Genomic DNA, 15,398 nt, shown 5'->3' with positions numbered 1-15,398 from the left:
TAGCATATTATATTTAATTTTGAATATTTCAATATAACATACTGAATGGTGTTAGCAAATAATAATAACATTATAAATATTATTTAAATTGCCTTTTAAAATGTATGTTAATAGTCAATGTGGTAGACATTAATTGAATTGGGATTAAATATCAGTGTTAGAAAGTTCAAATACTGATTTTTTTATATTGTGGAGATATTATTGATTCTGGCAAGCCCGCATAATATTTTTGACACTTTCAATCTTTTAAATTAGTTACCAAAGCCTGATTTAGTTGTACTTTTCCTTTTAAAAGCTGCTCTACTGATTCACATATTTTATGAGCAGACAACTTGCAACAATAAGACCATTTAACATTATGTGAAGATAAAAAAGACTTCAGTACAATCCTCCTATTAAACACTATATCTCTGTCCTTTAACTTCAGTTATTATGCCCCCCTTCGAAGAAGAGGGGGTATATTGTTTTGCTCATGTCGGTCCGTATGTCCGTCCACCAGATGGTTTCCGGATGATAACTCAAGAACGTTAAGGCCTAGGATCATGAAACTTCATAGGTACATTAAGCATGACTCGCAGATGACCCTTATTGATTTTGAGGTCACTAGGTCAAAGGTCAAGGTCACGGTTACCCGAAATAGTAAAATGGTTTCCGGATGATAACTCAAGAACACTTATGCCTAGGATCATGAAACTTAATAGGTAAATTGATCATGACTCTCAGATGACCCCTAAAGATTTTCAGGTCACAAGGTCAAAGGTGTATGTCACGGTGACTCGAAATTGTAAAATGGCTTCCGGATGATAAATCAAGAACGCCTATGCCTAGGATCATGAAACTTCATAGGTAGATTGATAATGACTGGCAGATGACCCCTATTGATTTTCAGGTCACTAGGTCAAAGGTCAAGGTCACAGTGACCCGAAATAGTAAAATGGTTTCCGGATGATATCTCAAGAACGCTTATGCCTAGGATCATGAAACTTCATACATTGATTATGACTCACAGATGACCCCTATTGATTTTCAGGTAACTAGGTCAAAGATCAAGGTCACGGTGACCCAAAATAGTAAAATGGTTTCTGGATGATAACTCAAGAATTCTTATGGCTAGGATCATGAAACTTCATAGGTACATTGATCATGACTCGCAGATGACCCCTATTGATCTAGGTCAAACATATTCACACAATGGCTGTTACTACAACGGAGAGCCCATATGGGGACATGCATGTTTTACAAACAGCCCTTGTTTGCTATAGTGTTGCTCTTTTTTATGAAGATGCACTTAAAAATACACTTGTACAGAAAGAATATTTTTTTGCAAATCAGAAGATACACTTATATGCACAAAAATGCACTTCATTAAAAAATGCACTTATTGCATAAAAATATGCACTTAGTCTACAGAAGATACACTGAAAGTACAGTAAAATACACTTAAAGATAATGAAAATACAGAAAAAAGGCACTTTAGTGCACTTTATTATGGAAAAAGTGCAGAAAAAATACACTTTTTGGTAAAAATGCAGAAAAAATACACTTTTTAAAGCGTATTTTGTTAAAAAGTGCATTTTATTTTGAGAAGGGGGGTTGGTTGGTCCTTGAGCATTTCTGGTCATTTGAACTTCTTCATCAGTTTAAGTTTGATTTACAGAAAACTTTTTCATAATGCAATCCAAAATGGTCGTCTGAAGGCTATGTTTGAGCTATGTTTTAATTTTGTGTTTAATTTACACATCTTATAAGAGGAGTAGAACTGTATGCTGGTCAGAGGTTTGAGACTGTCACTCTTCTTATATATGTTCATTATTTTAAGCTGCAGAATTCTGTGAAACTTTATGCAGTTTTTTATCAATTGCAAAATCTGGTATACAAATTTTTCCCTTTTTAAGTACATCTTTATTTGGACATGCATTAAGTTATTTAAAATAACTTGGTATTAATCATTGTCATTCAAAGTTTTTGTTGGTTGTTCTGAACTTAAGAACAACTGTAATTAATCTCAGTTTTCTGACATTCTAAATTTTTGGACAAACCAATTAATGACCCTTAATTTTCTCTCACACTCGTCTTCAACTGAAATTAACTACCCTAAATTTTCGGACTGTTTATTTTACCATACTATTTCACCAGAATTCTGCCATGTGGCGGTTAGCAGGTGACACTTAATGTGTGTTTTTACAAAGGGATTAAGGTCATAAAACCTGGCAGACGTATGCCTTAAGACTATGGGCCATTACATTTGCATTATTAGGTAAATGAGCATGTATACCGGTAAAAAACCGAACCCCTCAAGTGCAACATACATAAAAGTAATTTATACTATACGGTATGATAATTTACAAGCCTGTGCTATTGTTTATTAAAATAATTGACACTGTAAACATTGCAAACCCATTTCCAACAGGCAATACAATATAGTGCCTCTAAATTGTTAGACCCTAAATTTTAGGAAATCTGTTTGTTTTTATGCCCTCAAAGGAGGGCATATAGTGATCAGAGCGTCCATCCGTCTGTCTGTCTTTCTGTCACACTTTGCATGTAGGTTCCTCATTTAGGGTTGAAAAATGCTCATAACTTCTATGTGGCTTCAGATAGCAACTTGCTGCACATTTTGAGCGATGAACGGTCAAGGTCATCCTTCAGGGTCAAAGGTCAAATATATGGCTTCAAAGCAGTGCAGAAGGGGGCATTGTGTTTCTGACAAAAACATCTCTTGTTTAATAATTTTTAAATCTAAATATTTGGAGAAAAACTTTATTTTTAAGTGTGCAAAAACTAATTGTTATTACGTTAAAACTTCAATGACATTCCTATACTTCCATATAATTTGAACGTTTTTTTTTCATTTATAGGGGAAGGTATGTATTTTTGTTGTTGTTTTGTAATTTTTCTAAACGCATTTATTTTAAATTACAAAACTTTACATGCATCCTCAAAAATGTTTCTTTATATTTCTTTTGCTTGCTTGTAGTAAGTTTAATATATCTATCACAATATGACTGTGCTTCAGTTCAAGTCTGTCCTAGCTTTTGAGATTGTTTACTTCATCACCTTGCAATTTTAAAAGTGGAGTCAAACATCACCAAGACATCTTTATTAGTTATTATACCTTGTACTTCAGTGAGCTGTTTTAATAAGGATTGTATCAAGTTTCATAACTAGAGCAGCAAAAAACAGTACTGTCAATAGTGATTTTTTTCATGAATTTTACAAGTCTGTGAGTGCTTATGTTGACCCCTTGTTTTTTAAGCACAATTGTAAAGGTTAAGGTTTACATGCAATAACTCCATATCTCTGTAAAGTCTACAGGTATTATAATGTACATCGGCACATGGTGTCAGTGCCTTAATGGGAGTTAATTAAAGACCATAACTGCAACCTGCAATTTAACAGAATTATCCTCTGATTGTAGTGGCAAAAGTTGGTTACAGTTTGTGTGCAACTCCATATCACTGTAACAACTTCAGATATTTAAATGAAATTTCACACATGGCTTAAGATAATTATACTCCCACAAATGAAGTTTAGGGGGTATATAGGAGTGAACTTGTCGGTCGGTTTGTCTGTCTGTCGGTCTGTATTAAGTGTCCGCTCTCTAATTTAAGAAGTTTTCCTCCGTTCTTCACCAAACTTGGTCAGAAGTTGTATCTACATGATGTCTAGGCCAAGTTTGAACATGGGCCTTTCCGGGTCAAAAACTAGGTCACGGGGTCACTTAGTGCGTTTTAAACATTCAGCATGTTGTCCACTCTCTAATTCAAGTAGTTTTCATCCGATCTTCACCAAACTTGGTCAGAAGTTGTATCTAGATGATCTTAAGGCCAAGTTCGAACATGAGCCTTGCTGGGTCAAAAACTAGGTCACGGGGTCACTAAGTGGGCTTTTTAACATTCAGCATGGTGTCCTCTCTCTTATTCAAGTAGTTTTCATCCGATCTTTACCCAACTTGGTCAGAAGTTTTATCTAGATGATCTGAAGGCCAAGTTTGAACATGGGCCATGCCGGATCAAAAACTAGGTCACAGTGTCACTTAGTACGTTTCACACATTGAGCATGGTGTCCGCTCTCTATTTCAAATAGTTTAAATCCGATCTTCACCACACTTGGTCAGAAGTTGTAACTAGATGATGTGTAAGTCAAGTTTGAACATGGGCCATGCCAGGTCAAAAACTAGGTCACAGGGTCACTTAGTGTGTTTTCAACCTCACCATGTTGTCCGCTCTCTAATTCAAGTAGTTTTTATCCAATCTTCACCAAAATTGGTCAGAAGTTGTATCTTTATAATGCCTAGGGCAAGTTTGAATATGGGTCATGCCGGGTCAAAAACAATGTCACGCGGTCACTTAGTGCGTTTTAAACCTCACCATGTTGTCCGCTTTCTAATTCAAGTAGTTTTCATTCAATCTTCACCAAACTTGGTCAGGAGTTGTATCTTGATGATTTCTAGGTCAAGTTTGAATATGGGTCATGCCGGGTCAAAAACTAGGTCATGGGGTATCTGTGCGTTTTAAACCTCACCATGTTGTCCGCTCTCTAATTCAAGTCGTTTACATCCGATCTTCACCAAACTTGGTCAGAAGTTTTATGGAGATGATCTTAAGGCAAAGTTAGAACAAAGGGCCTTTCTGAGTCAAAAACAAGGTCAAGGGGTCACTTAATGCGTTTTAAAAATTGCGCATGGTGTCCGCTGTTTTTTGTGAAGACGACATGCATAATATTATGTGTCAATGCGGCATGTGGGGAATTCGTCACGTCTGTGACAAAGCTCTAGTTATTTGTGGCCAACTGTCTTGTTACATTCAAAAATACATTATACTTAAAAAGCAGAACAATAGCTTTTATCGTATGCTTTTCATCATATAATCATATTCTGTACCATTGAATTATTTTATCGTTAATTGTTTTCAAAAATATTTTTATTTCTCCTTTTGTCACAAATAACCATGAATTTGTATAGAGCACAACAAACAAATTAATATTTGTATAGAGTGTATTTATGTATGTTATATGCTAATTACTGAGCCTTTTTTAAGATACTGTGAAACCATTTATTTTCGACAGCACAAAATTTCGTCATTTTTATAAAAAATGACGATTTCGTCAGCACTTAAATTCGCTGATTTCTGATTTTGAATTTTAAAAAATGCGTCGGTCAAAATCTGATTTGTGTGTAATACATATTCGCGATCATTCGCGGTTGCGAAAAATCGTACGAATGCGGGAACACACTTGAGAATCACTGCAGGAGGTGGGCCCTGTTTGTCACATGCAAATTAACTAGTCTTTTGTTATCAAGGGACAGTAATGGACCCTCTTAATGTATGCCATTCACACGTTCATTGTTATGATTAGCGGAAAAGTGGGATCGAATAACCGTTAACGAGTGTTTGTAACAACGAAGCCAATTGCCCATTAGTCTTTTTATATTATTATAATTGCCATACTGATAACAATCGTAATTCTAGTTGGTATGATTTTTATTAAAATGCTCTCAATACCGTTGAAAAACTGTTTGTGTTATACGAAAGAGGTTCCAGTTTGTTAAGTGTTGTTTTTTTTCAAATAAAATGTTTTTTTATTCTGATATCAACATTAAAATTATAAACTCTATGTGTGTGTTTGTTCTTAAAAAGTAAACTACCGGTATATAAATCAATAATGACAATAATTTAAAAATAAATAAATTGATACATTTAAAATAGTAATAAGTGTGGTTAAACGAAAACAATCAAACAACAAACAGCAATTAAAATATTCTTTATTAATTTGTGATAAATACGCATGTTGATCACAAATCGTCATCTTTTCATTTGGTTTATTGTCTTTCATCAGCATTCGCTGCGTGATGGCTAATATGCAACACCCCTGAAAAACACAATGCACCTAATGGGTAATAAAGTTATAAACAATTAGCGCTAATTCATTACCATTCTACATAAACGAAGTCAACGCATTTGATACAGCTGTACTGCACACGCGTTTTAAAGAAGTGTAACGTGTCAGTTGAGTACCTTGTGTAATCTACATCCCTTTGTGTCAAAACCGGATTAATCTTGATTACGAAACAGCAGTGAATGTGTGCATGGATTATGTTGGAATTTAATGCCTCATGTCTACGGTAAAGTTTTAAAATATTGTTCAACTTAGTGTTTGTTTTTGTTCAAACATAGAGCATGCATGTTCGTTAGGATCTTAAATTCGCCGATCGGTCGACTGACGAAATTTATGAAAATTAATGCCTGACGATTAATAATGGTTTCACAGTATTTGTATCATGCTATCATATAGAACATGTATGTCACTTACAGTTGCGAAATATTATGTCAAAAAAGCATAGGAGTAGTTATTTGAAAAACAAACTTGTATAGATCAGGAATGAAGTGATTGTTGTTCTAGATATGATTATTTTAGTTTTGAAAACTTCTCAGCATTCATGCAGCATTTAAAACTGTAACAGCAATCTGTATCTCAATAAAATAGCTATTTGTGGTTGAAATAAATAGATGTAAAATATCAGCCTACTGATGTTAGAAACATGCCATACATTGATCTATCGTTCTTGGGGAAACAGTCTAACTGTTTCTCAATCACACATGTTAATCATATATGATTAGTAATAATAAACTCCAGTGAAGCAAAAAACAGGTGAATTGTTTTTTGCTTGTTACAATTTGATTTGGCCATGAAATGATTTTTAATAAGAATTTACTCAATATAAGTTTAATTTGTGTGCCCTTGGTAGATTGGCCTACACCAGTTGCACTGTCAGTAAGTCCGGCCGAAATTCCGTTATCCAGAGGTTTTTACTTTCAGATATAGAGCTGATATTTAGTATATGTTTGTCTACCTTCATGACCTACAGATAAAGTTTGAGTTGCATTCCAGTCCATTGAATTTTTGCAAACTTATGGGCGATGGACTTTTCTCTATAATGACCCTTTTCCAGAGGTTTCGTATGCAACGCTTTCAGATATTGAGCTGATTTTTGGTATTTGAGAGTACCTACATCAGAGCTCCAGATAAGGTTTTGTGAAATTCTTAAAGATACTACCAGATTTTCAAAAAGAATTCTTAACTCTGAAATTTTATACTTAACGTTACTACTAAGTTGTGGAAAATAATTCTTAACTTTTCTAAATGGCCTAAAAATAAATAATTATGGGAGTCATTGTATAAGATCTTTTCTATAATGTCTTTCTTAACATTCCACTTCGGCTCACTTTGCGTACAATATGTTAAAAGCGTGTTTTTTGCACACTTAGCAGTTTTTTAGGATGTCCTTTGGGAATAGCCATTTTTTTGACAGATAGACTGTACACGCGCCGCCGCTTGTATTGGAAAGAGAATGCGCTTCAATAAACAAACCCGATAACCATTCTATATAAGTACCGAAAAGATCTTTAATACGTGAAAAGAACTCAATAAAAATCGATACAAACCGATGTAATAATAATACTCGTAACTTGATTTTGTAATTCTTAATGGTACGACCAGATTTTAAAATAAAAACGTAACGGACTTGAAAATAATTCTTAATTACGAAAATAGGACCCTTATCTGGAGCTCTGCTACATGACTCAACAATGAAGTGTGAGTTTCGTCCTGTCAATTGATTTTTGGCGAAGTTATGGGTTGGTCTTCGAAATGTTTCTTCTTTTGGAAGTCCTGACTTCCAAGCAATAATTTCTGGATGCCCCAGACATCAAGATGGAAGTCCCACTTTTATTTCAGTATACGTGTATAAGTAAACCCTGCTGTATATGATGATCAAATCATTTGTTTTAATACCGGTATTTGTATTTGGTTCATTGTTTTTTATGCCTCCGATAGGGTGGAATATAGCTCTCACATATTTTGTCCGTCCGTCGTTCACTCCTATTGGCATTCTGTTTCCAGAGTTTTTTCCTTTAAACGCTTTCAGGATTTTTACTTTATTTTAAGTGCATGAGTTTACCTAAATGACATACATATCAAGTTCGAGTCTCCTTTCTGCCCACTGATTTCTGGCAAAGTTCTAGGTGATAGACTTTTCTCTAGAATAACAGTTTCTGGATTTATTTCCGAAACACTTGCAGATATTGACCTGATTTTGATGTGCGAGTCTACCTACATGACTTTCAGATAAATTTTGGGTTTCATTCTGGTCTATTGATTTTTGAGGAAGATATGAGCCATGGACTTGAGTGCAGTAGGGGGCATTGTGTTTCATAAACGCAGCCTTTGTTCTTATAGATTTAGACAATTTTTGTATTGAGATTTGCGGTTTTATCACAATTTATAATATTGCAATCTTGTGAAACATAATAAATAGTATGAGCCTTTCAAGAGCAAACTTGTCACAGATTTCAAGAATAAGGGTGCCTTCTTTGCATTTCAGGGTCCAGATTAAAAAAAAGATCTATTTGGGTTATGGTTACCATTATTAATAAATCTCAGTAAATGAACATTCGCCCAAATCAGCACTAAGTATAAACAAGATCTTCAAAATTAAACATTCATTCTAGATATTTGCGAGAAAAAAAAGAGAAATTTGTCTCAAAACTTTAATAATGGTAAAAGTAACACACGCTTATATTTTGAACAACTTATATCTCTTGATATCCTCTATTTTGTGCTTGCAGCCAAAGAAGATGATGTACCCCAAGCCTGCTTCCGAGCCTCCGTCTCCTTCGCAGTCGCGCAGTTCCACGCCGGCCATGTCTGATGAGGAGAGCAAGCCAGTCAAGTTTGATGATGAGGACAATCCTACAGACGATGATGAAGAGTTTTAATCAAAAGGTGGAACTTTGGGACACAGTCTAAAGCAAAAATCTTATATGCATATGTCTTTTTTTATGCCCCCGGTAGTGTGGCATATAGCAGTTGAACTGTTCGTCTGTCAGTCCGTCCGAAAACTTTAACAATTGCCATAACTTTTGCAATATTGAAGATAGCAACTTGATATTTGGCATGCATATGTATCTCATGGAGCTGCACATTTTGAGTGGTGAAAGGTTAAGGTCATCCTTCAAGGTCAAAGGTCAAACAACTTAATTGAAGGGAAGTAACATGCTTTAAAAGGAGATAATTTCTATTTTTAGTGTGAGCGTTAGCTCATACTAAAGTAGAGAGGCAGTTTTGCAAATCAGTCTGCTTTAACTACGCTAGGGACGACAACTGCAGCTAGTAATGATAACCATTGCCTGTTAATACTTAACCACTGGTACACTGAAGCAGACAGCATGTATAAGGTTTAAGAGCTTGTTCAACGATATTGGCCAGTCTAGTGTTTATAACAGCTTGTGCGACGACATTTGCCAGTTTATCATTGAAATCTGTACATATTGGCTGCTTTTAGGGAAAACGGGGCTTAATGCTGCATTTAAAGTCTGTCATGTTGGCAAAATTGTGATCAATAATTTAAAGAAAATAGATAGAGTATTAGATACACATAACACAACATGTACATGATTATAATCTTGTTATTTTTTAGCAAGGTTAACAAAATTCTAAAGATGGTTGCCAGTGCAGCAACCAATTGCGAAAAAAGAGACATATTGTTGTTATTTTGTCTAAGTCATCTCTATGATATAAATATGAGGATAAACAGTGCACACACATCTTGACCTGTGCTTGACACACTCTTTATAAATTTGAATGGGTTATGTTCATTTCAAACTTGCGATATAAAAAGCTATAACATAATTTTGAAAACTGAAGTGCGTCTAAGATTATGCAATAGCGAACAACTTCAGTGCCTTCAGCGCTTTGATATATCATTTGGCAGGTACAGATCATTTTCACAAGGGAAGTAATATTTTTTAAAGGGATATAATAACAAAAAAATTCAAAGCGGCGTAGTAGGGGGGATTGTGTTTCTGACAAACAAATCTCTTGTTGTTTTTTAACAAATCAGATACGGACACCATCTTGGTTCACCATTTTTATCATGTTGATATGAAAGTTAATTGTGTTAACTGTGATTTCAATAATATAGAAAAACTTAGTTGGGTCTTGCAGAAAAAATGCTTTTATGTATCAGGATCAAATATATATTTTGTACAGGTGCCTAATTGTTATGTTGCAGAATGATTTAATTTGCTACTTTGTCATGGATTAAACTTGTAACCCATACGTGGAATTAAACTGCATTGTTTTAACAATATATAAATTGCATATTTGTGTTGGCATCACTTCCTTTGGTGTTTTGTATATCAAGCTTAAAAACAGTCTATTTTGAAAAGTTTTCCATATGATTCGAATGTTTTTAAAAGATACCATTGAGATTTAATTTAGTGTATTATGTTGATACCTGTTACATTGAATATGTAAACATGTGTACTGTGAGATCTGTGTGTATTAATATATGTGTCATTGTATTGTTACATTATTATATAGATTGAGTGCTATTTTTACATGTATGTGTTTACTTTGTGTTTTTGCCTGTAGAAAATGTGTGATTTTGTTGATCATTTATTTTATTTAAATCTCTGCATATGTTGACACTTGTGTAGTAGATTAAGTAGCCTGGATTTTTGTGTTGTGTGGTTAGGCAACTGGACTGGTCGTAAAGCGGGAAATGTACATACACTTAAGTGATCCATAAAACCATTGCATGTCAAACTTTTTTCTTTTTTTTTAATGATTTGTTTTTGCTTTAAAGAGGAGTTTTATTTTGTATTATTCTAAACTGTATGAGAAAACAACAACAAAGTACCTTAACAGTACGTTATGCATAAATTAATAGCTGGAGATGTGGTGTAGCAAATATTTTACAGTTTTGTTTTTCAATTAAGCTTGTTATTTGTATACTTTTTATTCAGCTCACATTGAGAACTATGATTGTTTAATATTTTGTTTGACCCATTGCGGAAAAGAAGGCATATAGCAGTTGCACTGTATGACTGTTGGGATTTCCATCTGAAAATTCCTGTCTCAGCCATTACTTCACCATATATTGATGCAATCTCAGATAACTTGGCAACGATGTAAACTATCATTAGAAAACTTGCAGCATGTAACACCCACCCCCTTCCTCATAGGTCAATGCCACACTTAAAGGTCTGATGTCACATTTGAAATCTCTTTCTCAGCCATAACCTTGCCATTTATTGATGTTTTTTTTAAAGAGTAAACTATCATAAGAAGTGTTATGTATAGCACCTGTTTTCTTACGTCAAAGACCAATGTAACAATAAAACAATTCAAAGGTCAAATTTGAAAAAAGTGGAATGTGGGGGCATTTGTGTCATATTGAAACTTTTTTTCTCCATTTAATTTGTGATTTACATTTAAATTGTTAGACTCTAATGATTAAATCTTAATTGTCATAAGTATGTATAAAAAGTATCAGCCCTGAGACAGAGCCAATTCTTACTCATTTGGGCTGGAGCAAGCCTTTATAATGTTAAGCAAAGTGTATTTGTCAAATAAGTAATCATTAGTCAAGAAAACTCTTAACAAGTTCCACTTAAGACCTCATTATGTTTGCTCTGTCATAAGTTGAATATTTAATATAGAAAATGCATGTAAGTTAAACAAACTGACTCCTTCAATTAACGCAATTGGTGTTAAATGTGGAGCGTTCTCACTTCTCCTATGATACCATGTATTGGAACTTGGAACACACTTGAAAGTGTGTCAATGAGCCAAAGGCTTTTTTTTATAATGGAGCTGAAGGTTGAAACTTTCTGGTAATCTGCATTGATTTGCCAAGATATTATTATATTTTTCTTTATTTATTGAACACAGCAAATATAAGAAATATGAAAATACTGTGTGATAAATACGACAGAAGTTAGCACAATAATTCAAAGCTCTTTCTTATCATATTATGTTTGATGCTTATCTATGTCTTTTTCTAGTTTTACTGTACTTGATTATACAAATAGATGTGTACACTTGCTCACCTCATGTGACATTTGAACTTGTATGTTTCAGTCAGACTATTACCTCACATTTAATTATTGTATAGTGTCAAAAAAGCAGCTTTTCATGTCTTTGAAAACTACTCTTGAGTCTAGAACTGTCTTAATGTTTCAGATCGTTTTGTTAAGTTTAATCTACATATAGATGCAATCTGTTTGCATGCCAATCTGATGCTTAGCATGTATTTTCCCTGGTCTTTAAAAATCTCATACTGTATACAGTTTATATTATATTTATCATAAGGTTCAGTCTTATAATAAAAACAACAATGTTATTTAGTGTATATTAATATATGACATTATATTTTATAGATTTATATTTTAGTCCAGTTTACAATTGGAGAACACCTAATTTTCTACTTAGTTGTGTTACTACTACCAGTATTTATAACATAATAGTTCAATCTTTATAAGTTATTTGACATTTTCATAAATTGAATAATGTAGAAATTTTGGGTTTGTAATACAGATGTATATGAGTGTAATTGTAGGGAAATTGCCTGAAGTGGTTGTTCAGAAGTGTGCTGGAGGGATATTGACCTGACTGATTATTCTGAAGTGCTGTTTGGATATTGACCTGACTGATTATTCTGAAGTGCTGCAGGGATATTGACCTGACTGATTATTCTGAATTGCTGTAGGGATATTGACCTGGCTGATTATTCTGAAGTGCTGTAGGGATATTGACCTGACTGATTATTCTGAAGTGCTGCAGGGATATTGAATGGCTGCTTATTCTGAAGTGCTGCAGGGATATTGACCTGACTGATTATTCTGAAGTGCTGCAGAGATATTGACCTGACTGATTATTCTGAAATGTTGTTGGGATATTGACCTGACTGATAATTCTGTAGTGCTGTAGGGATATTGACCTGACTGATTATTCTGAAGTGCTTCAGGGATATTGACCTGACTGATTATTCTGAAATGTTGTTGGGATATTGACCTGACTGATAATTCTGAAGTGCTGTAGGGATATTGACCTGACTGATAATTCTGAAATGTTGTTGGGATATTGACCTGACTGATTATTCTGAATTGCTGTAGGGATATTGACCTGACTGATTATTCTGAAATGTTGTTGGGATATTGACCTGACTGATAATTCTGAAATGTTGTTGGGATATTGATGTGACTGATTATTCTGATTTGCTTCAGTGATGTATTAACTTTTGTCTATGCATGTTCTAGATCTCTTGCATATTTTACATTAACTTTAATTATTGACTTGTGATCAAGTTATCGCACTCAAAGTTTTGTTCTCATTATCTTTGTTAAAATGAGATACATTTTATGGTAAGTGTTGTAAAGCTCATTGCCTACTTACTCTAACCTATCGTTACACCTCTTATTCAAAAAGTCCCTTAGCATTACCTGACATGAGCCTAAATTTAAATGAAATGTGTATTCTTGTATGTGTATTTGATGATTTTGGCGCAAAAAAAGAAAATGTCTGAAATCAAAAAGCATCTCAAACAAAATGTTTAATTGTTTACCAGCCAACCAAATATTGTTCTTTTTTATATTTTATACGTATATGCTATATATTTTCATTTTAATGTATACAAAATGTGTGACACTGTTTGTTGCATTGTATTTTTTTGGATTGTTCTGTACATATGTTCACCGGAGGGGACTTATGGTTTGTGCTCTTGTGTGTCTGTTTGTCACACATTTCTGGATCCTGCGATAACTTAAAAGTTCTTCATATTTTTTTTATGAAACTTGAAACATGGATAGATGGCAATATGGACATTATGCACGTCATTTAATTGTGTTCCTACATAAAAAATTGTTGCTATGAACAAATAAAATAATAATTTGACAATGGTGGAGCCGGTAGGGGACATATATTGCTTGGCAATAGTCTTGTTTTAACAATTGGGATCACTTCTCAAAAGTAAAGAGATACTGAATTTTCAGGTTCTATCAGTAATTGTTGCAGCTATTGTTGTTGCCTTGTAATATTGCTATGAGCCTATGGTGCATGACCACATTACTGTATCAAAATCCTTATGTGCTGCAATGTATAGTGGGGTAATACTAGTTCACCTGTTTAGACATAATAATAAGACAACTAATTTTGTACCAGTCAATCAACAGTATATATGAGGTAATATGCATATGTTTACCCTTTTCCCCCATAAGAAGGAAAGTGATAATGGCTTTTGCAACCAGCTTAAAACCAGAACAGCCAGCGAGTAACTGACAGTCTGCTCAGGTTTTATGCTGTTTGCTGCTCATCAATATGTAAGGGTTGGATATGATGCCTTTTAAACTTGAATCTAGTAAGAAAGGTCTTTAATTAAATTTAACTTTTTGAGGGACTAGACATGTGTCCAAAAAACGTATCTAAGTGGTAATAGGTTAAACAGATAAGATGGCTTATTATTCAAGTCAACAAAATGCGGCAAAAGAGGAATAGTTAAAATCAACAACTGCATATAATGTATTTAATCGCATCTATTTGCTAAAAATAAAAAATAAATAGTTATAAATGCAAACTTAATCAAGGTGAACACATTCCATGTTAAAGGAATTGTCAGTTTTAATCGAGTCCTTTCTTAACTCTTTCTTTGATGGAAAGATTCATCCCCAGCCCATGCAGACTTCTTAACAGGTTAATTTGGGATGTTACTTCAAGCATATGCATAAAGTATATTTCCCTCTACTCGCCAAACTAGTACAGTTTAATTGCGGACATAACTTCAAGCATATGCATAAAGAATATTTCCCTCTACTCGCCAAACTAGTATGTAAAAGAAAAGTGATGTACATATTCTTTGCTTTTGCGCACTACAAATTATCATTGGTCTGTGGCTGATTACTCAGAATTTCTTAATATATTTGCTGAAAAAAACCTGCCCAAAAGCATATGAATAACGCCACGGTGAAGATTACTTTTAACTTATTTTATTACCTCTGAGTTATCTAAGTGTCTAAGGGACAGTTTAAGTTATGTGCTCAGGCAGCTTCGAGTGAATTGTCCAGTTTGATACTAAAATTAATGCTCTTCAATACATTTTGTATGCGAGTGTTTTATATAGCTTCATTTGAAATGTTGCTTAAAATATATTATTGTTTTTATTATATATATATATATATATATATATATATATATATATATATATATATATACTTCTTTTGACCTGCGATGTGTGCCATGCTTGTTTTATCAGAAAGTTGTGTGTTTTCTGTTATATAGTCTTGATTGTTAAAAAATTTCTTATTTGTTACCTGGATTGTTTGTGACAAGCATGTGGACATAGCCAGACCCAAATACAATGTATACTAAAAAAGCTATCAAATATATAAATATATCTATTGCTGTGTGTATGTGTTTTTTTTTTTTTTATTTCATTGTCTCTTTTGCATTTATATGTACTAACTGTTTCACTTTCGACTGACTAAAATACTGATCTCCATAACAAATTGAAACAATTGCGCCATGCTTTAGGCAAGTCTTTTTACTTTTTTAACACATGC

The 15,398-nt window shown here is 33.7% G+C and overlaps 1 protein-coding gene across 1 annotated transcript in view; it reads left to right on the top strand.

Moving 5' to 3' along the window:
• Positions 1-15,244, top strand: part of LOC127841365 (glycogen [starch] synthase-like) — a 76,504-nt gene extending 61,260 nt beyond the window's left edge. The window contains exon 15 of the mRNA XM_052370174.1: positions 8,628-15,244. Within this exon, the coding sequence (XP_052226134.1) occupies positions 8,628-8,777 (150 nt within the window). The 3' untranslated portion in view covers positions 8,778-15,244. The remainder of the gene's footprint in view (positions 1-8,627) is intronic.
• Positions 15,245-15,398: the final 154 nt, after the last annotated feature.

The sequence above is a fragment of the Dreissena polymorpha genome, chromosome 1 (genome assembly GCF_020536995.1).
Source record: "Dreissena polymorpha isolate Duluth1 chromosome 1, UMN_Dpol_1.0, whole genome shotgun sequence".
Lineage (NCBI taxonomy): Eukaryota > Metazoa > Mollusca > Bivalvia > Myida > Dreissenidae > Dreissena > Dreissena polymorpha.
This window is presented reverse-complemented; position numbering and strand designations above follow the sequence as displayed.